Below are 26800 nucleotides of genomic sequence, written 5' to 3' on the forward strand. Positions count from 1 at the left end.
TGGAACACTGTCTCCCAGCCCTCGCATTTGGAGATCCTCCACGGGATAAGGGCCAAGAGGATGGATCAGGACTGAACCCGGGGTCACTCTAGAGTCAGAGGGCGTGGCACTCGTCTCAGCCCAGCACTTGGGAAGCTGAGACAAGAGGATTGCAAATTGGAGGCCAGTCTCAGCTACATGGTGAATGATAGTCTAGCCTAGGCTAAAGTGTGAAACCCTCAAACACACTAGCAAGGCACCCCAGCCCTGAGAACTAGAATGCTTGGGTAATCCTTTCTGTCCTTGGCTGCTACTCCGCTTTGGCCTTAACCTTTCTGGTGTTTCCTAATCTACATGGCGGTACACTATCGAGCTCTCCAGCTACAGCTGTGCTAATATGGCTCACCTGTGTGGAAGACAGGTGGTCAGCAGGCGTTAGAGGCTCTGCCAGTCTGTGCCTGACTGCTAAGGCTTTCTGTCCCAGGGCACAGTCTAGTGAAGGGCTGAGACAAACAAGGTCACACCTTTCTCAAATGCCTCTCCTCATTAAAGACGGTGTTTTCTTTATAGCTTATTTATTTTACCACATGTGCCTTGGTGTTTTGCCCGCATGTATGTATGTCTGGGTGAGGGTGTCAGATGTCGGAATTACGGACAGTTGTGAGCTGCCACGTGGGTGCCAGGAATTGACCCCGAGTCCTCCGGAAGAGCGGTTGGTGCTCTTAACTTCTGAGCCATCTCTCCAGGCCCAGTGTTTTCTTTAAATGTGAATTATTTTAGAGCCTCGCTTTAATGTTTAAAATAAATGTAAATACAGTGTAACATCAGAATTTGCCTGGTGTTTTAGGATGAAATAGGAAGCAACCAATAGGTGTTGCCTTCAGCAGGTCCCAGACATGGTAGGAAAGTTTGAGTCATTCTTTAATGTGTGTGTGTGTGTGTGTGTGTGTGTGTGTGTGTGTGTATGGGGGGGGAAGGGAGAGAGAGAGAGAGACTGACTCTGTGACTCTGAAGCTCAGGCTGGCCTGGTATTTGATATGTAGTCCAGACTAGGTTCAAACTCATGGCAATCCTGCCCCAGTCTTCAAAGTGCCGGGGTTACAAGTGGATCCACCATGTCTGGCTTACTATGTCTTCATTTTTTTAAAAAAATTATGTAATGTATATAAGTGACCCATCTTCAAGCACACCAGGAAAGGGAATCAGATCCCATTATAGACGGCTGTGAGCCACCATATGGTGGCTGGGAACTGAACTCAGGTCCTCTGGAAGAGCAGCCAGTGTTCTTAACTGCTGAGCCACCTCTCCAGCTCCCCAATCATCCTTCTTAAAGTCCCAGCCACGTGTGGTGAGACAGGAGTGGAGATGTGGAAGGACAATAAACCCCTCCCTCCAGCCGCAGACACACACTGCCAGTCTTTGATTCCCCTTTTTATTTCCTCTAAGACCTGTAAGAAACAGCGCCAGGGAGGGACCCGCCCTCCAGCCCTCACACCCGAGGGGGACACAGCGAGCACGTCAGTCTCTCCTGCAGGAGAGGTTGCCTGTGTGTGTGCATAGGGGGATGTGTGCACACTTGGCAGCTGGAATTTTAGGATAGACTGTTCACCGATCCCATGAGTCTTCAGAAGGCAGTACCCACAGAGGCTCCTGGGACAAATGTGGAGAAAGGGCAGCCCCCCCCCCCACCTCTGGTTTCCTTCAGTCCAAGAAGATGGCCCAATAACACTGGAATAGACACTGCCTTCCGTTCATAGACAGCTTGCTTTGGAGAATATTTTTAAGAGCTGTTTTTTTTGTTGTTGTTTTGTTTTGTTTCCCTTTTTGCAAAGCCCTACAAAAATAGAACTCTCTTAGTATTTATAAATCCTCAGCCCCTTGGCTCCACTCACATGATGTGGGCAGAAAGCCACTGGGGCATTCCCTTTGCTTTATCACGCCTTGGTTGCCGGTCCTCTGAGTTCCTCAGCCTTGGGAGTCTATGTAGCCACCTTGGAATCATTGAGCACCTTCTGTGGATCTGGCAAACTGGCGGCATACTGTCTCTGGAGACGGGACCGGTAGTAGAAGAGGTAGGAGGGCAGAAGGAATCCCAGGAACGAGAGAATCAGGAGGCCCAGATTCACCTTCGGAGCATGGAAAGAAGAACAAAGCCAAATTAGGACTAGCAGGGTGCATCCTCTTCAGGGACCTGCCTGAGACACCCAACATGGAGGACAGGGTAGCCATCTATACTCCAGGTCCAGGACCAAAAGAAATGTGGTCAGACCCAGCAGGTAGGTGTGGTGACTCCTTCACCAGCATCTCAGATGGTCGGCAAAGGGGCTGAGGCGAGAACACCGATGTCTAGGGAGTGACAGTCATGCCCCACCATGCCACGCTCTCTGGAGTGGAGGAATCTATGCACGAGAAGCCTGGCTCATGCCCGCTAGTAGGATCCCACTAGAGTGTCTTTGGCATGATCAAAGGAACAAGGGTGGATATCTAGCCAGCCTGGAGCACAGATGATTTGCCACACCCAGGACTGTGACCTTCATGAGCTCCCATGAATCACACGCTACTCCCTGACTCATGTGTGACTTTGGGCGAAGACTCTCATCTCAGCTGAGTACCCCCTTCACGGGTCTACTGTGGCAAAGACTAAGTGAGAAGAAAAAGAAAAGGCCACCATGCTTGGCACAGCAACTCCTCAGCAAGTCGGGGGGAGGGTAACTTGTCACAGTTCTCTCAGAAGAGGGGCCCGTGGTTGGGTGCCCCACAAGCAGAAGTCAGGGTCAGGTGGGTGAGAGTTCTGCAAGGAAGGGCCTTGACAATCACAGTGGTGCCTCGGGGCCTCATACAGGAGCAGGCACCTGCTGCTGAGCCTCCCGAGCCTGTTCCCAGAGTACTGAGAGAGAAGGACAGCATCGAGTCTACATGAATGGGCAGAGAGGTACCGGAGTGCAGTCCTCGGGGCTTAACTGGGCACACAACTTAACTGGGACCTAATAAAAACAAATCCTGGGGCTGGGGAAATAGGGCGGTGGAAAAAGCACTTTCAGCACATAAACGAGGATCAGAGTTCGGATCCCCTGAATGCATATACATGCTGAGTGGGACGGTGGTCCACCTCTATTCTAGTTCTCTGGAGAAAACTAGGTAACTGGATACCCACATTGCTAAGCTCTGAGTTCAACTGAGAGACCCTGCCTCAATGAATATAAGGGGCAGCGCAGTCAAGGAGTGCTCCCAGCGTCCATCTGGGGCTTCCACACACGTGTGCACACATACACTCAAGCATGAGTATGCTCATGCATGCTTACCACACACATGACAAAGCTTTTTGAAAAACGAAATAGAACAAAATCGGACTCTGGGCACCAGATCAAGAGAGAGGCTGACCAGAGGCTGGGAGGATTCTGATGAACAGGCATCCTGACAAGCCCACATTAGGGATCTCCAAGGCACCTGCTGGCCGAGATGCCAGGAGGGGTTCTAGCACATTCCAGCCCCGCCCCTTCCCCAGTACTAGGAAGGGTCCCTTGAGCTCTCACCCAGAAGGGGTCTCCATGCAGAGGTCCCACCATGGCCATGAAGAGCAGCTGCTGCAGCAGAGCGAACACGGCACTGATGAGGGACTGAAGGCCTGTCAGTGTCCCGAAGTGATTGGACGGGAACCTGAAAGGGCCAGCCAAGAGTCAGAGGCAGGACCCCCTCTCAGCCCCGCACCCACCCTGCTCCCTCCCCAGACATCACTCCGTGTTGGCCAGGAAGAATGTTGCTTGAAGAATTCAAGTCTGCGTGTACCCTTGGGTCCCTACCCTCCGGGGTCTGTGTCACTTCAGAACCAGCAGGCTGAGTTCAATTACCTACTGTCTGTGTGGTCAACCTCTCTGTGCCCCACTTCCTTCACCAAGAGCAGGGAGAGGACAAGCCTCACCTGGTTTTTTATGTTATTCTTTTCATAAGTGTTTACTGAGCTTCTCCTACGTGAGACACTGTTCTAAGCGCTGGAGAAAAGCATGAACCAGACAGATATCTTGTAGCCGTAGCGGTGGTATAAGCAAGACAAATGCATAGCGTGTTAATCCTAAGAGCTAAGCAGGAAAGCTGAATGGAGAAGTGGAGAACTGTGGGGGTCCAGGGGCTTGCAATGTAGATGAGGCGGCCAGAGACAGTCACACCAAGGACTAATAGATGTGCCCCCGGAGAAGCTGAGGAGGGAAAACTGTAAACCTTGCAGGTAGCTGGAGGAAGAGACAGACAGGAACATACTTAGGGTTTGTTTACAAGTTGGCTCTTGAAGCTGAAGCAAAGAGACAGGGAGACAGGGAAAGGAAAGGGGCAACGAGACCCTGGGCCCAAATCTTTGGGAACTTTGGCCCAACTCTGGAGCAAGAGGAGACGGGAAACCATAAGTCATGTCAAGAGTGGTGGTCCTACCTAGTGAGCCAGTTTGTGTTAAAAGGGGAGTGAGGAGGTGGGCGGTGGTGGCACATGGCTTTAATCCCAGCACTTGGGAGGGAAAGGCAGGAGCATCTCTGAGTTCGAGGCCAGCCTGGTATACAGAGCGAGATTCATGATGACCAGGGTTACACAGGGAAACCCAGTCTCAAAAACACAAAAACAAACAAAAGACAAAGCGGGGAAGGCAGCAGCTAGAGGTGATGCAGCCTTGCAATGATCCGTGCTTGAGATGAGAGTGGACTGGGGTATCACGGAGGCAGTCAGGGTCAGGAAAGCAGAGGCAGGATCTGTGAAGGACGGAGCCCAAGGGACGGCAAATAGCCTGCAGATGAGTGTCCAGAGAGAAGACCTCAAAGGCAACTGAGAGGCACTGGCTGGGACAATGAAGGAGAGGGACTGCCCTCTGCTGAGACGGCTACAAGGAAGTGTAGCCAAGCACCCACCCAGAACCTTCCAGGGAAAGGACACCGTGTGACATGATCCGTGCAGAGAACTCTTTCAACAGCACCTTGCAGTTGGCGTGAAGAGAGAAGGAAACCAGCATTGTTCATTGGGACGCTATAAGAAATCTCTACAAGACAGGCCCGGGGAAGGAGGCCTCAACCCAGGCTCAGGGCCAAAAAGTTCATTAGACCAGACTTTCCCCTTTTCTTTGAGAAAGACATCATAATTTTGGTGTCTCTGTGAATAGATGGTGGGCTCTCTGTGTTCACTGAGCTCCCACCATGAGATACAAAGAGCTCCCATGATCACTTTCCCTCTCACAGTCGAAGAAAGGCCAGGAGAAAGACTGCTTTGGAGGAAGTTGTGGCCCTTTCGGCTCTGGCTAAGAATCCCTAACTGTTCAGGCAAAGCTCCAGAAGGCAACATGGTCCAAGTGACTCACACGGCAGCATAGAGACCTCCGCAGGCCGAGTGGAAGAAACCACGAACTACGGTGTGTAGGACAAAGGCCACCAACTGAAACCCAAGAGAGAGAGAGAGAAGACGGTCAGAAAGATCAGAGAAGAGAGGAGAGGGACACGGGCTTTGCTGGTCCACTTACACAGTTCTACCCTGACCCAACCCCCACCAACACAATCTTAACCCAACACCCACCAACATAATCTTGATCCAACCCCTACCAACATAACATTGACCCAACCCTCACCAACATAATCTTGGCCCAACGTCCACCAACATAATCTTGACCCAACCCCCACCAACATAATCTTGACCCAACCTCCACCAACATAATCTTGGCCCAACCTCCACCAACATAACCTTGACACAACGCCCACCAAAATAATATTGACACAACGTCCACCAACATAATCTTGACACAACCCCCACCAACATAATCTTGGCCTAACCTCCACCAACATAATATTGACCCAACCTCCACCAATATAATCTACAAGACAGGCTTCCTGGAAAACCCAGGAAGCAGACCTGGAAAGGGGATGCTTCTGGAGTATTCAGGCCCTGGTAGAGCATCCCCACGGGGGAAGCTCTAGAAACTGAGGAGTGGAGGAAAGCAGGTACCTGCAGGTGTAGGTTGCTGATGAGGCAGATGATGCCAAAGCCCACAAGCAGAATGTTGGTCAGGGTGAAGGCGTTGATGGCATTGGTGAGCTTTTGGATCTTTCGGTAGCGTGGTCTGGTGAACTTGGTGGTAGTCCCGTCCCTGAAAAGAGCAGGCAAGTCACTGGTTGTTGCCTGGAACTCCTGGAAGCTCCTTGGTACCAGCCTGGCGCCAAGCCCTGCTGGTGTGCCTGCAGAGTTCGGAAAGCAACCACAGCAGAAAACCGTTTCTCTGTCTAGAGAGATGGCTTGGTCAGTGAAGTGCTTGCCTTGCAAACATAAGAGTCTGAGTTCTTATGTTTAAATCCCATTAAAAAATGGTATAGCATACACTTCAATCCTGGCACTCAGGAGGCAGAGGTAGGTGGAGCGCTGTGAATTCAAGGCCAGCCAGGTCTACATGAGTGCTAGCCTGTGTCTAAAAATAAATCTGGGTTAAGTGGTAGCACCTGAAAACTCACTGTTGGGGAGGTGGAGTAGGTGGGACCCTGGACCTCACTTGCCAGCCAGTCTAGCCTACGGGACAACCTCCAGGGAGAACCTATACCAAAAACAAAGCCAGCATGGGCAGCACCTGAGGACCAACAGCCAAGGTTGTCCTCTGGCCTCCACGTGCAAGTGCACACTCATGCCTGCACACGCACACTTGGAAAAAAGAAAGCTATTTCTTCATAAGTGTGGTTTCCTCCCTGACTAGACAAGCAACAAATGGAGGGGGTGTAAATCTACAGGCCCACCCCCAGAATGCAGGATGTCTAGAAAGAAACCCAGGAATTGGCAGGAAGGTGGAGAAGGGATTCCCCATACCATCTTCCCCATCGGCCTGAACTGAAGCAGGTGCCACTCTGGGCACAGCTTGGCATGACTCCCCAGAAATTTTTCAAATCTTTTTGGCATGACCAAGAGCTCTGGGCTGGCTCAGGAAAGAAGGGCAGCAGGCAGGCTGGGATGAACACAGGCTGCCCGTCTGTCTAGGGTGGCCTCTGCAAATGAGCCTTGGCAAAAGAGCAGAAGGTAAAGAGAGAAGGCTGGAGCCTAGGAAACAAAGGGAAGCCACTGGGTCCATCCTTGGGTGCTTTTCTCCTAATCCCCCCTCCCACATTCTCAGGGAAAAAAAAGTCAGGAGTTCTGAGTTCAAGACCCAATTTCAGGCTTTAGCCAGCAAGATGCCCATGGTAACCCCGGGCCTTCCTCTACAACACCAGACTCACTCTGTAACCACAGACAATGACAGAAATTATGGCAGTTACCACTCAGACTGTATCAGAAGACACAACAGCTCTCCCCTTTCTCAGAACTCTGTCAGGAAGCCACCTTCCATACCAAAAGTGTCCCTAATTTAAGGCACATTGGAAGGCCCTGAACTTCTTGCCCAGTTATACAAGCAAACCCAGAAGCAGTTCTCCAACCCAGACACAGAAGGGTTCGGATGGCACAGCTCTGGCAGGAAGACAGAACACAACCTCATGAGAAAGCCCAGGTCAGGTCCATCACGCTAGGGCATGCCCAGACTCCATCCCCTCAGCGGCTGTAGGGAAGAGTCAACATTTGTTGTTTGGAGACAGGGCTGTGCATTCCACAGCCATGGACAGCTGACAGGCCAATCCTTCCTTTTCCTAGCCTTTGTTTTCAAACAGGGCCTCGCTCTATAGCCAAAGTAGGCAAAAGATGATGATGTAGGATGGCCTCAAATCATAGCAACCTCCTGTCTCAGCCTCCTGCTTGGATGACAGGCATAAGTCACCATGATCAGACAAGCTTAGGAATGTGAGCTTTAGGACACCGGTTCAGAAGCCTGCTGTGTGGTCTCGGGCTGGTTACTTAGTGGTACAACCCAGGTCTCAGCATCTTCATCTGCCCATGAGGGTCCATGAGGAACTCACCTGCTAGAGACTGAAATGATGCAAAGTGCCTAGCATCTTCCCAGCCCACACCTAGAGACATCCTTATGCCAAACAGGCCAAGCCTCCTCCAGCCTGCTTCCCTATCTGCAAGATAGGGAAGTGCTGTCTCGGACCTCCTAGGAAAATGACGTGGGATGCTATATGCCCAAGCCTGGAGGAAAGGCAAGAGGCTGCCTGGGCTCCTGTGGGTCACCTGGGATCTCCGGAGGAAGCACCCTCACGCAGGGCGCCCTCGGTCGGATCATCCACACAGTCCTTGATGCGCCAATCCATGATGTAGCCAATGAGGGGGCAGGTGAGAAGACACAGGAGCTGCATGACTCCGAAGATGGAGGAGTAGAACTCAACTGGGCAAGAACAGAAGCGGGGGTCAGGACGCCAGCAGCTCAGCCCCCGACCCCCAGCGGAGGGGGACGAGGCTTAAACAGCCTCCCTCTGACCCCCAAGGAATGGGACATGGGACATCTCCCTACCTGTCTCTTCCACCTTTTGTCTTTGCTCGTTCTGCTCTGTGGGGAGAGGAAAGACGTGGTGAGTGGTGAAGGAAAGTTGAGCCTACCGGCCCTCCAGTTCCGCCCTCCGCCCCTCCCACCGGCCCCGCCCACGCAGGCTTTCCGAATAGCCTCACCATGCTCCCGGCCACCAGTCACAAGGAACTCCAGTATCTTGTTCATGGCAGCCATGTAGAATATGACGCGCAGCTGGGTCATACACATGGTGACGAGGCTCCACAGAAAAATGGGGGAGCAGAGGCTCTTGCGAAAGGGAACAGACTCTGAGGAGACAGTGGGCTAGCAGTCAAGCCCCCGGACTTTCTGTTTCCCAGCTTACATGGGTCTAGCGGTGCTAAGACGGTGGCTGTGGGACTCTAGAGAGGAACAAACTTCTTGAGGGACAAAAGGTTCAGGCGCACTATCCTGCTAAGCTCTGTCACAGCCTCTGTAGAACACGGTTAGGTGACCTAAAGGCTTCCAACATCTATGAAGCAGCTGCTCTGAGCCACGTATATGACAAGCTTTATTTTACCAAATCAAAAATTTCCCCTTTTTGAGACAGGCTTTCCCACATGTTGCAGGCGAGGAAACTGCTGCCCAGGCAGATAAATGGTTGGCCTGAGCTCACAGGACTGAAATAGCAGGGCAACCTGGCTTCTCTCTATCTGTCTGTCTGTCTGTTTTTTGAAACAGGGTTTCTCTGTGTAACAGTCCCGATTGCCTGGAACTCGCTTTGTAGACCAGGCTGGCCTTGAACTCACGGAGTTCCACCTGCCTCTGCCTCCCAAGTGCTGAGATTATAGGCGTGCGCCACCACCGCCTGGTTCAGTCTCCTACTCTTAATCATCCTCCTGTAAGATTGAGCAATGGGGATGATAAATCTTATGACTGGACCCATCCTGCACTATATATATGAATAGCTTGTATTGCCCATTGAGTCTTCCGGTCCTCATAACTAACCTCCCTGTTGGGTGATGGTTTCAGAGATGAAGACGGAGAGGGTGAGGACCAATGTTGACGTCATACAGGGAAAGCAAGACTCAAGCTTGCACTCCAAGGTGCATGCTCCACCCCCAGTCAAGTCACTGAGCCCCAGAGGGAGCTAAAGTACATTTGGAAGGGAACTTCAGGTTGGTGCAGCTCTTCCTATGGCCAGCAGGGGGTGTAGGCATGCCAGACGTGGAAGGCACTGTCTCAGAGCTCGGACTTGGCCAGGAGATTGATTAAGCTCAGTAGTGAGCAGAGACTCAGCTGCCTCAACAGGTCCTGTCCTCATCCAGAGGATCCAGCAGGGTACACCAAATCTGAATTTCCCTGGTCTCATTGAGCTTTGGCTCCCATATCTACATCCACAGAGGGTGTTGTGAAGACCAAGGAGGGATGAGGATGCACCCTACCTGCCCCCCTAGGCTGGAAACCTGACCAGACACTCACTCTCATGATGTTTTTCTGAAGTTCCAGAGATATCCTGGGATGAAATAAAGGCATCAGCCCCTTCCTCCAGGCTGGGGGCCTTCTGGCTCAGCCGCTGGCCCACAATGGTTACATGGGTGTAGAAGCGGTCACCTGTGACCTTATGGTCCAAGGCTAGCCCAATGAGTTTGATCTTCTTCCTGCCAACAGTCAGGCCAGAGCATATGAGAGCTAGTCATGCAAAGCCAAACTTCAACCGTCCCAGCCTGTCCAAGATAAACACCTCTTTATCTAGCACTGACATTCCTAGAAATAAGCTCCGAATGCTGCCCCCATCTCTTTGCTCAGAGCCTGGCTTGGGCACCTGCTTATACAGATATCCAGAAACCGAAGGGCAGATGAGTGTTTTCCTCTTGGTCTATTTCTATGGAGGAGGTGGCATAGCAGCTTCAGACACTGGCTCAGCCAGGTCCCATCCAAACTTCACCTAGCCTCTTTTCAAGGCTAGAACCTTTAGCGAGTCAGTTTGTCATTAATGGCATTAATAACAGCATTTCCAACCCACAGCCAGGACAGCGTATGGCAGATAGCAGGTCTCAGTAATATCAGCTATGTGACTACTACCTTCTGAGCTAGGTTTCTGCAGCACCTCCTCCTGCTGTCTGTTAACTGAAAGGGGACTGGAAGAGGCTGGCATGCAGGCTGCCCCCACAAAAGCAGTATGCTAAATTGGCAGCATGGCAGCATCTTGTTTGGGTCCATGGGACACTTAACGCTAATTCAGGAGTGGGAGTGGGGCCTCCCACTCTGACCTTCTCCTCCATAGTCAGAGAAGATTACCCTTAATAACAAAGCACTTGTTGACTACCTACTATGGGCCAGCTCTACTATAAAAAAAAAAAAAAAAAAAAAAAAACACCCGCCAGCCCGTGGATCAGATGCAGAAGCAGAGCTGGGAAGTCTGAGGCCATTTGCAAAACCAAATTCGAAGTCCAAGTGTAAGGGCAAAGCTGGTTCTATCGATAACATCCTCACTGCCCTGGCCTCAACCCTCTACTGCAGGGGGCAGGGAACAGGAATCCAAGTCGCACTCCAACCTCCTCTCCCAGCCTCTCACGTGTAATCAATTTCCTCGGGGGCAGGAAAGGCTTCTGCGGGCCAGTTGAGAGCACAGTTCAGAAAGATAAGACAGGCCAGGCCAGACCAAGTGAACATGATGACCATGAAGGACACGCCAGCATCGTAGATCAGCTGTTGGGGAAGGACAGGCCATGGAGGGAGCCAGCTTGCTTGGGCCCCACAGAGGCAGAACCCTTGGAGGACTGGGGCCTCCAAGGTCCCTTCCATCCCATTCCTTATACCCAATGTGCAGGCGGAGAAACCAAAGCAAGAAATTGAAAGTCAGACCCAGAAAGTCCTCTGTCCCATCCCTTCCTTTACCTGAGCTCCACTAAGGGGACGTGGAATTATCCTTACAAAGCACTGAAGGTGTCCACCACTCCCTCAACATGCCTGGGAAATCCCAATGTTTGCCCATGACTCCTTAGAAATGCTCACTTTTTGCACAAAAATAATGTTTCCTATCATATGCACAGGGAAATTAATGTTCTGGGTTTAGCTAGCACATTTCCTCACGGAGAGGCAAATCAAACCTGAGAAGCCTTATCTCACGGCTCCCAAGTGCACACAGGTGCACGGGCAGTAGAGAGGTGGGGTGATCCAGCAAGTTTCTACCCCAGAACAAACAGGTTCTGCATGGGCTGGGATCTAGTTCAGATGGGACAGCCCCTCTGATAAGAGAATTGTTTCCCATTGTCTTCCCTGACAGCCCCCTACTGAGAGCTCAGGTCACTGTGTGGGAGAAACCTCCACTCTTCCTGGAATTTGGGCCTTGTGTCCTTCTGGGGGCAAGACAAAGCTTCAATAAACAGCACCCCTTAAGCATGTAGGGATAACATAGGACTCCTACGCCCATAAAACTAACAAAATAACTCAAGATCAGCTCTGATCTGGTGGAAAGGCTGCTTGGACAAACTTGACCGAGGAGCCCCCCCCCCCCCCCCCCCCGGCTTAAAGCTCAGACCTCCAGATCCCAGGCCCATCAGGCTGGCCTGACCAGGATCTACTCTGGCAGACTTGCCTTGTGACCTTAGACCAAGTTACTCGGCCTCTCCAGCAGGGAGATAGGGAGATACAGCCTAAATATCTGGCCTCCTCCATGTAAAAGCACCACTCACCCAGCCTCGTCCAATTCCGGTGTCGAGGCAAACAGACAGCTCAGGGGATGAAGGAAATGGTTCAGCGGGTAAAGTCTGGGGCTCCATCATACATGTAAAGGCAGAGTGTAGTTGCACACACCTGCAACCCAGTGTGGGCTGCGGCTGTGGTGTGGGAACACACAGACCCCAGAGGGCTTCCTGGCCTGCTAGTCTAGCTGAAACCATAAGCTTTGTTCAGTGAGAAACTCTGTCTTAGAAAACAAGACAGAGTGGGCTGGAGAGATGGCTCAGAGGTTAAGAGCATTGCCTGCTCTTCCAAAGGTCCTGACTTCAATTCCCAGCAACCATATGGTGGCTCACAACCATCTGTAATGGGGTCTGGTGCCCTCTTTTGGCCTGCACGCATACATGGAAGGAATGCTGTATACATAATAAATAAATAAATATTAAAAAAAAAAACAAGACAGAGAGCGACAGAAGGAGACCCCATATCAACCTCTGGCAGCCACACGCGCAAGCATGAGTTAGTTCAACTATAACACACACACGTGCACACACGCACAGACACGCACTCACACACACACAGACGCGTGCACACATGCACAGGCGTGCACACACGCGCGCACACACACAAGCACACACGTACAGACATGCACAAGTGCACACACACAAACGCACACACACACGCGTGTGCACACATGCACAGACACGCGCTCACACACAGACACGCACACACACATGTACAGGTGTATGCGCGCGCACACACAAACAGACGTGCACACACTCAAACACACACACACACACATGCACGTACGCACAGTGAAAGAAGGAAAATGACAGCCCAGCCCTACCAAAGGTTCCATACCTTGATTCCAGGGAACGTGATGGCTGAAGACGCATAGGAACCAATCATGAGGGCCATGAATGTGGATCGCAAGTTCCCGAACATGTTGGGCAGCTGAGGGAGAGGAGCAACTCTGTGAGCTGGTGATACGTTAATATCATGCCAGGCTCCCCTGTGTTAGCGTCTTAGCACTCCACAGAAAAGCTCGGGGCTCCAGTCTGGCATTTCTCAAAGAGAGCTCCAGGAAGGGCAGCCCCAGAAGACCTACAGAAAAGTCCTTGGGCACCTAAAAGCGTTCCAGAAATATCCCTAGAGAGAAGTTTTAACTTTGTCTCTTCCTAGAATTACCCAGGGTTTTTATTCAGGGGACCCCTTTATTCAGTGACCCCTGGATAACCCCCAAGAGCAGGTAAGAAGAAACCCTGATCTAGGGCAGGAGAGCTCACTGAGCTCAACTCTCAACATGCACACAGTGGCTCACAACTGTCCATAATTCCGGTTCCAGAGATCTGATAGCCTCTTCTGGCCTCTGCAGGTCACTAGGTATGTATATTGCATGCACTGACATGCATGTAGACAAAACATATATGTGACATAAACAAATAAGTTTTTTAAAAAGAAACACCGATGTAAGCCGACTCGTTTCTAACACAAGAAAACTGAAGCTGTGAAGGGAAGAAGACTCAAGTTCAGCCTTAAAGACTTCCTCCCTGTCCTGGCCCCATGGAGGCTGTGTCTGTGGATGACCCTATCACACAAAGATGACCTATAATCCTCTCTTGGGTCTTGGGGCCCGAATACCACAGCCTGCAGGCTCTGCTTAGCCAGGATAAATCATGGAAAGACCAGGAACGCAAGGATGAATTGGTGGGAGCTCTGGTGTCCTAGAACACCCACTAGTAATGAATTAATTGATGGTGATATGTTCTGCTCACTAACAGTGTGCCAGGCCCTCCAAGAAAGGGAAGGCGAAGTCCTCAAGATCATCTGCATCCTCCTCTCTTAATCCCACTGACTTCCAGGGTTAGGAGACAACACAGGGGGATGGGACCTTAGATGTCATACAGAGGTCACAAGAACAACGTCTCAGTCAAGGAAACTCAAACAGCGATGGGAAGTAAAATATTTAAACAGAGAAAGGAGTTATCCTCAATCCCAAGAGAATAAACTAAGGGGAGGCCAAGCAACTCCCAGTAGAGCAGAGGTTTCGCTAGCGCCCTCTCTCTGCCATGCTCCCTGCCAATGACGCAAGGGAAAGATGCTAGGACTTAGATCCCTGTCCCTTGAAGAGGTTCAGCCTCAGTCCAGCTAACCAAAGGCTCACCCAGGAGGTAGCTGATTAGCCAATTTGCCTTAGTTAGCGCCTACTGCTGGTCTGAAACAGCAACAGGTCAGGGTCAGGGCAACAAGCGGAGGGGCGGGGTGTGGCAGGCGCCAGGCCATACCATTGGCTGGAGATGAGGGGATGACCGGAAGAGGAGCGCAGACTGGCTGGCCCTCCAATCCCCTCCACAACCCAGGGCAGGGTCCAGGTCAAACCTCCGGCTCCAGCCCCAGAAGAGACTTAGAGACCGGAGTCAATTTGCACAGCGGGAAGGGGTTGCTGCACAGAGGATGGATCGGAAGGGATCAGCTTCCTTGAAAGTTGTGAAATGTGTCCTCAGCTGCAGTTAAAAGCAGCTGCTGGGATGAGAAATTGGGCCAAAACATCCAGTTTGGCCGCATCAGAGATAAACAACCAGAAACGGCCCAACGGGACCTCTCCTTTTTCACCGCCACCCTGCTAAACTTTTAACCCGTATATCCACAGACATCCACAAATAAATACGGTAAAACAAACTCACACAGATACGTGACAGGCGGGGTCACACGAAAGCGGGTCAAAACTAGTTAACTATTTGTAAATTCATACGAGTACAACCTCGCACATGCCTGTTTCCTCTCAAGCTCTTTCACACATTCCCCAGAATGTGGCAAAAGGTCCACGTGGCTAAGTTGCTCCTTCAACCTCGCGACCACTTGACCCAGCTGAGTTTTCTTCCTAGTAGTTATGACTGTTGACATGATTTATTAGTGTGCTTGCTTATTCTGTTCCACCCCTCCCTAAGCCCCATATGGAAGCTTCTGGGAGATGAGGACATAGTCCTGTTTGTACTGTAGACTCCGTGCAGGAACAGAGCTCGACCAACGCTCACGGGCTCAGTACACACACAGAGCCTCACCCACGCACAGCTCTGTGCCTCCCGTGAGCTCCCCACCTGCACGGTTTGACACGCAGGCACTTGATCTGGCTACTAGTCATCCTCTCGCTCGGCAGATTCTACAGTTATTTTTATTTACGCATATGCGTGTATCTGTGTGTGCGCCATGTGTGTGGTTCCCTTGGAGAAGAGGGTTGTCAGTTTCTCTGGTGCTCGACTTAAAGGCAGTTGGGAGCTGCTGCAGGACTTAGGGAGGGCTGGCAACCAAACTCTGGTCCTTTGCAAGAGCAGCAAATGGTCTTAACTGCCAATCAGCCTCTCCAGCCACCCTTCACTCACATCTAACCCCGCCCACTCCCAGGTGCCTGGATAGCTGCCCGGACGTGTCCGTCATACTCACAGTGAGTGAGGTAAACGTTAGGCAGATGCCAGCAAACCCATTCAGGGATAGTGCCAGGAATATCAACGGAGACAGGACTGGGAAGAGAGAGAGAGAGAGAGAAGGACGGATGAGGGCATTTGTGGAGCCATGGCGTCAAAGCCCACCTTGATCTCCACCCATTCTAGAGAGAACAGACGGCTCACCGTTAGTGTCCCGAGAGGCCAAGGCCATAAGGGTGCAGGATGCGGCAAAGCAGGCACTGCAAGAGCACAGAAAAGTGCGGTATAATTTATTAGCCTCCCATCCCCTGCATCATCTTTCTGGCCCGGCATCGCCCCACAATCCAGCCACCTCACCTGCCCACCAAGCGCAGGGGCCGGGGCCCAAAACGGTCCATGAGAATCCCCAGAGGCAGTGTGGTAGCGCTTAGCAGGAAGGAGCCAATGGTGAAACCCAGATTGAGCATCTTGTCCTGCTGGTCACAGCTCGGCCACTGGTGCGGTTCATCTTGGGTGGTGTTGGTCCTGTTCTCGGCTGGGGGGGTGGGGGATGGGAGGGCTCAGCTTGCTCAACAGAAACAGGAAAACAGCCTGGCCCAGGGGTCCTGCCTTCAGATTGAAGCCTCGGCCTGAACTAACCAGGGGTTCCTAGAGTTAATGCCAAGTCCCACATGCTCTGTCTGGGGTGGGAAAAGAGCCCAAGAGTGAGAGCAGTTTAGCATCTGGCCTAGAGAGAACCACACACATTCTCTCTTTTTTTTTTTTTTTTTTTTTTGTTTTTGTTTTTCGAGACAGGGTTTCTTTGTGGCTTTGGAGCCTGTCCTGGAACTAGCTCTGTAGACCAGGCTGGTCTTGAACTCACAGAGATCCGCCTGCCTCTGCCTCCCGAGTGCTGGGATTAAAGGCGCGCGCCACCATCGCCCGGCCCCACACACATTCTCAATCCGAGGCTTCAACGAGCTCAGCTGAGAACGTGGACAGCAAAATGTGTACCAGGTTGTGATGTCGCTTGGGAGCACCAGTGGAGAACACCCCAAATGAGAAGGCAAAATCAGGGGCTCGTTCTCTAACGCACGTAACAGGAATGCACATAAAAAGTAGGGAAGCCTCAATAAGTGATATTGATAGCAACAGCTAGTCCTGTTTAGGATTCAGTATTCAGCATTTACTATCTAGCATTAAACTGTGTTCCAGGCACTGCTCTGCGCAGATCCTGTGAGTCACAACAACCTCCCAAGGGTCCATGAATAAAACATTCCATCCCCCACATGATGAGACCAAAGTGCGACATTTGGGGCCCTTCAGCTGTGAACTTGGGAACTGGGACAAGGTAAAGCAAAGAGCCAGGAAAGGGGACAGAGGGTGACTTGACTTAACTCTGTGCATTGAGCCATGAGGTGGCTGGCTACCTCCAAACTGTTTCTGGGTTGTGCTGCCAGGGGAAAACAGGGCATTACCTAGGAGACAGGCCAAACAGGATCTCCATTCCCACTGCCCACCTGACTCCCTCCGTGGGTGCCTCAGGTTCCTTGTCTATTAACAAGGGCAGAGAACAAGCAGCCTCAGCTGGAGACAAGGGAGAGAGTTTCTGCACAGTTCCTGGCCCAGGGGAAAGAACTGAGGCCCATTCCAGAGCTCCAGAAATAGCTGACAATAAGGTTGAACGCACACCCACCAGATCACACCCTAAGATTGGAAGTTCTGCAAAGGTTTGAGACAGGGAATGAATGGATGCTGTTTAGAGGGGAGGAGGGCTGTTTGTAGTGACCCATGAATGTAATCCCAGCCCTGAGGAGGGTGAAGCAGGAGGATTGCCCTGCAGTCAGCCTGAGCTACATAGTGAGTTCCAGACCAGCCTAAGCTATGTGTGAGATTCTTCTGAGAGAGAGAGAGAGAGAGAGAGAGAGAGAGAGAGAGAGAGAATCATTAACTAAAAATACAAACGTGTGGTGAGCTCTGTGAAGGGACAGGGCTGTACCTGGGTGCTGGGAAAGAGGGTGGCCCTTGACTCTGACTTCAAGTAACCTCGAGCTGTCAAAGGACCTACAGGTAGCAGTAGGTAATGAGATCTGTGTGTTAGCATAGAAAGAACATAAAGATGGGTCAGATCTGAAGAGCAGGCTACCAGAAAAGGAACTGCCTTGGGCAGTACCAACTACCTTGGGAGGCTAGGGCCAGGGCTAGGACACCTGGAGAAAGGACTTAGGGGTTCGACCACTCAGCCTTTGAGGTTCACGCTAACCTCCTTCCTTCACTATCTTTGTGAATGCCACCCACTTCTCCACCGGGTTTGTCCACATGGGTGTATTCTGATTACTCCACAGCACTGTGTTGGGGCAGAAGGAGAAGTCAGACCAAAGGCCACAAACGGGTGACCACCCCGATTCTCTCTACCCATGTTTTGGTAGACCACCAGTAACTTGGGTTGAGCATCATGTTAAAGAGAAATCCAGATTTCTAGTTCTTAGGAATTTGGGAACCTCAGCTGGACATGGTGGGATGCAACCACAGTCCTGGCTTCTTGGGAGGCTGAGGCAAGATGGCTGGAGCCCAGGAGTTCTGGGCCAATCTGAGCAATATAGTAAAAAGAGAGGAAGAAGGAAGAGAAAGCCAGAAAGATCTAGCTGTTGCTGGCCTCCTCTTCCACGAGGACTGTTCTCTTTTGAACAGGTTATGTCTGTCTCACAGCTCCTGGATGCTAACTAGCTACCTCACACCTGCCCTGCTGGCCTCATTTGTAACCATCCTCCTGCCCTTACACGGCAGCTGAATCTGTAGCCCCTGAGTTAGACAATTTCATCATCAAATGACAAGTCTCCTCTCAGGTAATTCCATGAGTTTGCATCCTCCCATGTAATCCCACGCGTTCGCAGAAAACACCTACTTTGTGCCAGGCCAAAACTCTATCTTTACCACAACCCTAAAAAGTTAATACAGAGGTCTGTATGCAGATGATGAGGCTCCCGGAAGCAAAAGTACTCAGCCACCCAGCGGCCTACAGTGACCCAGAGCCAGCAGCACAGATTCGTCACACCACCATGCCAGCTGTCCCAGAGGCCAGCTTGGAATCTTTCCCAAGTTTTTTCTAATGCCAGTGAATACGTGTACCCCGCTCCAGGTACCCAGCCCAGCAGGCTGCTGACGGCCGCTCAAGGCCCGCTAAGATGTAATTTTTTTTCTGCTGTAATCAGCCAGCTTCTTGGGAGTTCAATATGAGCTGGCTCCTGAAGCCCGATCACTCTGAGTGACTGGTTAAAGAACTTGCGTCCAGGAGACGCAGAGCAGAATAAGTCCGGCATCCAGCTGCCCCATTTTCACAGACGGATAACGCATGAGAGGAGGAAAGTGAAGGCACCCAGTGAGCAAGTGAGGCTGCTGGGTTGACAACCAAGGGAAAGGAGTCTCCACCTCTATGCTCCAGCTCTTGTTTGCTCCCTGTTAGCTGGGTGACCTACGCACAACACAGTTGGCCGTGCACGCGACAGGGCCTTTCAAATTGGGGTTAGGTAGTATGTGGGATGACTTCTGAGGGTCCAGTTATTCGTTACTTGTGCATTAGAAACATGCATGAATATATGTATTTCTCAGGACTATATATACATACGTGTGTGTATACAACATCAAACCAAAGGTTATATCACACTTTAAATAACAGTAACTAAGGCACACAGGAACTCCAAAGGGGGTTTGTAAATGAATGATCGTGTCTGAGAGACCCTGGGAAATAGGTCATGGGTCAGCATGCACCTCTAATTAAATTCTGGCCTCACTAGCTATGCTATGGAAATCCTCTGAGCCCCGGTCCCACCTCTGAAATGGGGACAATGACCCGAGACCCCTGGATCTGAGGATGGGCTGAGGACCGTACATGCAGAGCAAACTGAAAATGATTTTCCTGTCTCCTAGTCCATGTTTGCCTCCTTATGTTATTTTCCTGCTGTGTTGTAGTCACACCTCAGGACAAAGTTCTAGCTGGTTCAGTCTTGTCTATGGCACTGGGGACGAGATGTTGGAGTCTCAAGGACTGTGCTCCGTTAGAGATAAGAAGTTTAAAGACAGGCCTGACGCTAAGTGGAGTAAAAGGAGTGGTCCCCTCAGAGTGAGACCCCACCCAGCTAGTCCTGCAGCCTGTGAAAGGAAAAGACCTGAGGGGCCTGACGCCCAAAAAGCACCAAGGAGTCAAAGCCACCGAATGCGAATGTAATTTAAGGAGGGGCCTGGGTTCCAGCCCCAGCAGAGTTTGGCAGCCTCAAGTCCAGGGTTCAAGGATAGTGGTAAATACATCCCTGAATCGTTCTCTTTTGTTAAGGAAAGTCATTGAGCCCCAGCACGTGCTGGGAAGTCTCTACCTGGAGGCCCAGAGAGAGCATTTCATGAAAGCTATGAAAGGGAAGCCTGGCTGCACTGGAGACCCCAAGCTGTTGGAGATTCCCGAGCCATGGATGGGATGTCTGCCAAGGAAAGCTGCCAACAGGGAGTGGACCAGCCCAAGACAGAGAAGAAGGATACAGTCAACAAAGAGGGAAGATGGCATGAGATCGGAAGAGCCCTGTGTAAGCGGCATGAGGTTATAGGATTTGGAGTTTGCCCTGCCGGGTTTCAGTCTCTCTCTGGTCCAGTATCTCCTCACCATGCCCCTTGCCTCCTTTTGGGAATGGCAATAAGTATTCTGTGCCATTGCGTGTGGAAGTATGTAATCTTCTTTTTGAATTTGCAGGGGTTACAGGTAAGAGACTGCCTTGAATCTCAGAAGAGACTTTAAATGTCGAGACTGTTATAGGCGACAGGGACTTCTGGAGTTGGACTGGATGCATTTTGTATTACGATGTGGCCCTAAGTCAAAGGAGCAAGCAGCGGGATGTGCTGGTTTGAATGGGAATGGTATTTGGGTATTTGCTTCCCTGTAGGTAGATCAGTTTGGGAAGGGTTAGGAGGTGGGTAACTTGGGGTTTCAAAACCTCCAGCCAGACTTAGCCTGTCTCTCTCTGCCTCCTGCTTGTGGGTCAGATGTGAGCTCTCAGCTACTGCTCCAATGCCCTGCCTGCCTGCTGCCGGACTCCCCGCCATAATGGCCATGGATTCGCCCTCTTAAACTATAAGCAGGTCCCCAATTAAGGGCTTTCTTTTGTAAGTTACCTTGGTTACGGTGTCTCTTTATAACAATAGAACAGCAACTAAGCCAGCTGGACACGATCGTCAGCTATTGGTGGTTGGCACATACAAGCTATTTCATGAGGCTCTGTAATGAAGTTCTTTGTTCAGAACGGAAGTGAATCCTCACTCTGTGCCCTCCTCACACACCTAGAGGTATTGAGAGCGGAGCCCACAGCTGCGCACTTGCTAGGGCGCACCCCTTGTTCTCTTCCTTACCAGCTGGGTGACCTTAGGTGAATTGCTTAGCATCCCCCCAGGTGCAGGTTTCTCTCCCCAAAATGGGGTTTACAATGAGATCTGAAGACCTAACGGAGAGTAAATATTTAATGGCTGCAGCACTGTTTTGTTTTGTTATTAATGTGTCATGAACTGAGATGGCCCTGACTAAATTTTAAGTAACCTTCCCCATTAGCTCCCACCCCAGAGATTGGGGGGAAGGTCCCCAAAACATACAGTGTGACCAAGAAACCCCAAAGCTTGTAATAATATCAACCTCAGTTATGAGCTTGGCATTTGCTGAGTTCTTCAACTGTTTGTTAAAGGGCACCTTTTGAGTCGCGTGTTATTCTGCGGCAAGAAAAACAGCAGTTGTGCAGGTGGAGGCCATTACAGAAAATCACGATCAATGAAAACGCAGAGAACAAGCAGCCATGTGCTGCCTCATTTACATCCACCTCACAACCCCTATGCCTAAGGCTCAAGGATCATATTGGAAGTGGGGACAGAGGATTGCAAAAGCCAGAAGAGGAGGAGGATTGCTGAGTATCTGCATCTCCTAGAGAGGTCAGTGAGGACTCACGATGGGTGAGGCACCAGGAAGCAGAAAGGGGTGCTTCTGATCAGACAGCATGAGCAAGACAGAACGGAGGTACGTGCCATCCCATCCACCAGCCCGCAGAGCCCCTGAAACGAGGAGCTGGGGAGAGGCGCTGTCTGCTGCTTTCTAAAAAGGAACAAACCCGCTCTGGGAGAAAATGACAAGCGTTCACTTAGTTTGCCACAAACAACCAGCCTCAACCACACACCCGCCTTTGAGCAACTCAAAACATCATGTCGGTACCTCAGAAGATCAAGGATCTAAACGCAAGAGCCCAAACCACAAAACTAAGAAAACACAGGTGCAGATTTTTGTGACCTTAAATTGAGTCAACAGTTTCTTAAACAGGATGGAGTAGCAGAATACAAAAATAGGCAAATAGGATTTTAACAACATTCGAAACAGATACACATACGCAAAAAGAAAAACACCAACGTTTAAAAAGAAGAAAGAAGTAAAAGGAAACTACAAAAACGACAGAGATAGATAAAGAACTCGTACACTTCCAGAAGGGAAAGACAGGACGAGGAAGACAGCTCAGTGCTTAGCACACGTAAGGCCCAGAGCCCAAGCTCTAGAAAATAAACAAGCAAATAACACTACTTAGAAACAACCACTACTGGGGATGTGAAGAGACTGGAACCCCTCATACACTGCTGGTGAGAATTTAAAACATGGGACTCATTTCGAAACACATTAAGGTCACCTTCATAACCCAGTGAGTCACGCCAAAATAAATACATAGGCACATGAGTATTAGCCTTCACAACCCAAAAAGTGGAAATAGCCCAGGTGCTTATCAGCTAATAAAGAAAAGTCATCAGTACACATGATGGAGAGTTAGCTATATTTAAAAAAAAAAAGACCTTAGCTTGTATGTGGACAAAGGGTGAACCAAGAAGATGTTAGGCAAAGTGAAAGAAACTAGCCACAAAGACAAGATTCCATTTATAGGAAATGTTCCAAATAGGTATAGCTGGTATTCGTCACAGCCAACCTACAACAGAAAGCAGACAAGTGGTTGCCTGGAGAGAAAACAGGGGGGCTGGTGCTGCTAATGGGTAAAGGGTTGATAACGTAAATGCTCTAATTTATGGGGTGACTATGTGAGACCAAATACACTAGAACCTATTGTATTGTATGTTTTGGTTTGGTTTTTAGAGACAGGGTTTCTCTGTGTAGCTTTGGTTGCCCTGGAACTCACTATGTAGACCAGGCTGGCCTCAGACTTACAGAGATCGGTCTGCCCCTGCCTCCCGAGTGCTGGGGTTAAAGGCAAGCACTACCACCATCTGGCTTATATTGTATGTCTTAAATGAGGGATTTAGATATAATTGTAGGCCCTTAAAAGTCTTGGGAGTGGTAGAAATGTAAATATTAGCTGTTGTAATGAATACTGGAATGTATCAATATGTCAAACATCACCAAAATGTGCAAGGTAATTTTCAGTAGAGTTAACTTAGTGAAACCCTACTACCTCCAGGTGCAGAAGTCAGGAAGAAGCCACTGCATGGGTTATAGCAGACATCAAGGCCACCAGGCAATAAAAGAAAGGTTCTCTTTAGTCTCCAGGAAAAACTCAGAGGGATTTGAGTTTGTGGGGTGGTTCTCCATTTCTAAGGTTCCCTCTCACTGGGTCGTCTCAACCCTCCCAGAATGCCTATCATCCCACCTCAGTCTTCCTACTCATCAAGGGATCTACCCTGACTTCCTAGGCTGATGCTAACTCCCTCATCTCCAGTCCCAGCACTCGGTAACTGGGGCCAACCACAGGGGCAGGGTGCCATACTTGGGTGCAACCCATTGCTTCCTTAGAGATAACTTTGGCAGGGGTGGGGCAGCCTCCACGGTATAGCTGGTGCTGCAAATAAGAACAGATATCATGACCTTCCCACCTCCACCCTCGAGGAGATGGCTTTCAGACCTTCCCCACTCTCCGTATAAGCTATGCGGCATGGGTTGAGCTGAGGAACCAGGAGAAGCCAGAAGGACGTTTACAGTTGCCAAGTATTGTTGAGTCTCGCGGCCATCCAACGGGCAGATATTACTAATGTCCCTAGGTAATGGATGCTCAATTTGTAAGGGACTCACTGGTTAAATGAGGTGGAAGCTGGGATCCAAATCCCTTCCATACTTGCTCTACAACATGGTGGAGGCAGGAAAAGGGACAGAGGGAGACACATCAAACCGCACCCCCACACAGCTCCTTTGCTGAGCACAGCACTCTCCTATCCGGGAAAGAAAAATATCCACAAATATCCACCGAGTCCTAGCCACCAAGTGAGGAGCCCCGCCCCACCCCCCACCTCCCGGATGCTGGCAGGCAGGCTTTGGCTGCAGTTACTGTTCTCAAAGAGTTTAGGATTCCCACTCCACGAGACCAAGTTGATTGACTAGAAAACCAGAAATCCACCACCGATATCCCTTCTAGAGGAAACAGAGCTGTTAACTGTATGCAAATGAGTGATTTGTAAAACTCGGGACTCCAAGGTCCTGAAAAGGCCAAGAGTGCAGGCCCTTCATACTCCCGTTTGTGTGCCTCTGCTTGGTCTCATAAGAACTCTCTTATGTGTTGGTGATGTCGCTCAATGCTTGCTAGCATGCAAAAGACCTGGGTTTAACTCTTATCCACGTAGGTACAGCACTTCAAAGAATCTACATACTACTCTAGAGACTGGAGGTTGTCAAAGGCAGTCTCGGGACTTGGATGACCAGCAGGACACCGGCATTCAGGGACCACTGAATCAAAGAATCCTAACGGAGTGGGCACATGAAGTTGGAAGAAGTCAAGAAGTGAGGCTGTCCAATTCCTATTTGCCCAGTGTTCCAGTCTTGGGCAGCACTGCTTTGTCTACGCCTGACCACCTGTCCTTGTTTTCCAACTTCCTACCTCCTCCTTCTACCGTTCCTCGCGGTCCTCACCCCCAATCCCAAACCCTTCTCAGATATACCTGGGCACAGACTGGAATAGAAGCCTTCCTTCTTGAGCATGATCAGCAGGGAGGCCCAGCCCAGGAGCACCGCGGAGAAGAAGAGATTCTCCAGCACAGCGGTGCAAGCCATCCACCAGCGCCTGCCGTATGCCTGCTTCAGCGTGGGGGCCATGGTGGCCGAAACTCTGCAGAGAAACAGAGCGCTGAGAGAAGAAGGGCTTCCTAGCGGCCCTTGAGAAGGGTACTCCATCATGGTGGCTCCCGAGACCCCCGGAGCCAACCCGAGATGGAGCCCTCATGGGGGTCCCATAGAGCCCGGTGCTGCGGAGCTGGCTCCGCGCGCTCTGGCAGTGCCAGGGGTGAACGCACCACTGGCCCGCAGGGCACTATCAGGAACTAGAAAGAGCGAAGCAACTTCCTGGCGCGCTGCCGGGCTCATCTACCCGGGCCAGAGCGCACAGAGCCCGCTCCTGGAGCCAAACCCCAAGTTCCCAAAGTCTCCCAAAGTCAGCAAGGGGCGGACCGTGCTCTGTAGCCACCGCTGACCCACGCCTAGCCAGCCTCTGGCGCCAGATCGGACTCTCAGAAGCGGGCAGGAGGCGGAAAGGGAAGTCTGGGGCTAGCCCGAGACCCTCTCTTCTTGTTACGCCTTTCATTCTACTCCTCCTCTCCAGGGCCCGGGTAGAAAAACTCCTCCCGCTCGCCACAGCCGGCGCTCGTGTCCCTCCGGTCTCCTGGGCCAACCCCAAAGCTGCCACGTGGAGGGAGACCCTGGGCGGGCCCCGTGGCGCCCCCGCGCGCCCCTCATTCCGCCGCGCGCCTGGGAACCCGCCAGCCCTTCGGTCCCGGGGAGAGGGCTGCGGCTCCGGCAGGAAATCCTGTGCCTGCAGACTTTATAAGGACAGTGGCGGAGGGTGGGATGGCTGGCGGGCGGGTGTGTTTACCAAAGGGAACGTAGAAATCGGAGTTCGCCCGGGCCGCGGTCGCCGCCGCCAACAAGGGAGGCGAGACCTAGGCACGCGGAGAGGGGACACACAGGGAACAGCAAGCTAGAAAGACGAAGGAGAAGGAGACGCTTCTCCAGAGGGTGGTCAAGCTTCTCATCTGTAAAATGGGGCTTTCGATTCAGTGATTCCCGGAGGTCCCTTCCCAAAGTGACAACTGTGGCTCTAAACAGAGTGGACTAGAAGAATGGAGGGATCGGAGAGAGGGGACAATATGCCCAGTGTCTCAGGTAACGGGCGCTTCGAGGGGACCTGCAAATGTGGCTGGGTAACTTTGAGCTGCACCAACTGCTCACCTGTCCCCGGCAAACTTGCCTTCCGCAGCCGCTGACACCCGGTGTAACGCAGAGCCTCCGCGGCGCTCCCACACTCCGGATCGCCGGAGACCCAGGATCCCAATGCCAAGTCGCATCCACGCGGGGGTCTTCCGGGCGTGCCAGACCCAGCGGGCCTCGGAGCCTGCCGATCTCTCCTCGTCTGCGCCCTCGAAAGAGGCGGTAGACCTGGGAACCGTCCGGGCGCCACAGAGCCGGGAAGCCGGGAAGCCGGGGCATGGACTACCGATCTGCCGAGTTGATTCTTGTATTTACAGCCGTCCAGAGCGGCGCCCCAAGGTGGGGGCGGGGGTTCCCTTCCCTTCCCCTCCCCTTAGGTCGAGTTTCACTCACACGTGACTCGCCTGTTGGTCCCCAGATACTCTTCTTACCCAATTAGACCGGGGCGCCTAAATTTCCACTCTCGACCCCCGCACCTTCTCTGTTGACCCCCTGAACTAACGTTTGACAGCATTCTCTGTATCTTTGTTCAAAACAACCCAAAATTTGACTGGAGTTAGTCTGGATGCTGGGAAAGGCTTGGATGGGGTTTTGAACTGTGAAATTAAGAGGAGTGTTTTCTTCTGAGAGTTTATATGCTTCAATTTCGAGTCTGCATTTTGAAAACTGACTAACTTGGGATACTCTGGGCCACTTAACCTCTCGGAGCTCAGTTTCCTTCGCTACACAGTGGGATGGCAGTAGAATTTGCCTGCCTGTTGAGAGGAGCTGGAATCAGGATACCACTGTAACGCTGGGTACACCTGAGCGCAGTTTTAATTGTTGCGACTGTTGTCCATGTTATTTCCCAAGACTCAATGGTCAGGCGCTTCTGGTCGACAAGTGATTGATTTTGGTAAATCGTTCATCCCCACCTGGCCTCAAGTTCCTCATCTGTAAAACAGGGAAGATATTCAGTACCTACGAGGACAATAGTGCAGATTAAGGAAACAGTTGTGCTGAAGGAGAGTGCCAATTCAACGCATTAAGTGTACAAAGAGTAGTTAGGCGGTGGTGGCGCACACCTTTAATCCCTGAACTTGGGAGGCAGAAGTCTCTGAGTTCCTGGTCAGACAGCCTGCTCTACAGAGCCAGTTTCAGGATGGCTAAGGCTATGTAGAGAAACCCTGTCTC

The 26800-nt window shown here is 51.2% G+C and overlaps 1 protein-coding gene across 2 annotated transcripts; it reads right to left on the minus strand.

Moving 5' to 3' along the window:
• Positions 1–1410: 1410 nt before the first annotated feature.
• Positions 1411–26080, minus strand: LOC121439120 (large neutral amino acids transporter small subunit 3-like). 2 transcript variants are annotated; one of them, XM_041639624.1, is made up of 15 exons: positions 25649–26080; positions 24367–24533; positions 15802–15979; positions 15649–15704; positions 15464–15540; positions 12884–12976; positions 10917–11050; positions 9821–9999; positions 8521–8667; positions 8366–8401; positions 8086–8239; positions 5950–6091; positions 5312–5385; positions 3513–3636; positions 1411–2105 (listed from the first exon to the last, which is right to left on the minus strand). In XM_041639624.1, the coding sequence occupies exons 1-15, from the start codon at positions 25762–25764 to the stop codon at positions 1959–1961; spliced, it is 1824 nt and encodes a 607-aa protein (XP_041495558.1). In that variant the 5' UTR covers positions 25765–26080; the 3' UTR covers positions 1411–1958. The 2 variants fall into 2 exon arrangements, with proteins under 2 accessions (XP_041495558.1, XP_041495559.1); XM_041639625.1 differs by lacking the exon at positions 25649–26080 and adding an exon at positions 24872–25328.
• Positions 26081–26800: the final 720 nt, after the last annotated feature.

Source organism: Microtus oregoni, unplaced genomic scaffold (assembly GCF_018167655.1).
Source record: "Microtus oregoni isolate MIOR12 unplaced genomic scaffold, Mior012 000060F_004, whole genome shotgun sequence".
Classification (NCBI taxonomy): Eukaryota; Metazoa; Chordata; class Mammalia; order Rodentia; family Cricetidae; genus Microtus; species Microtus oregoni.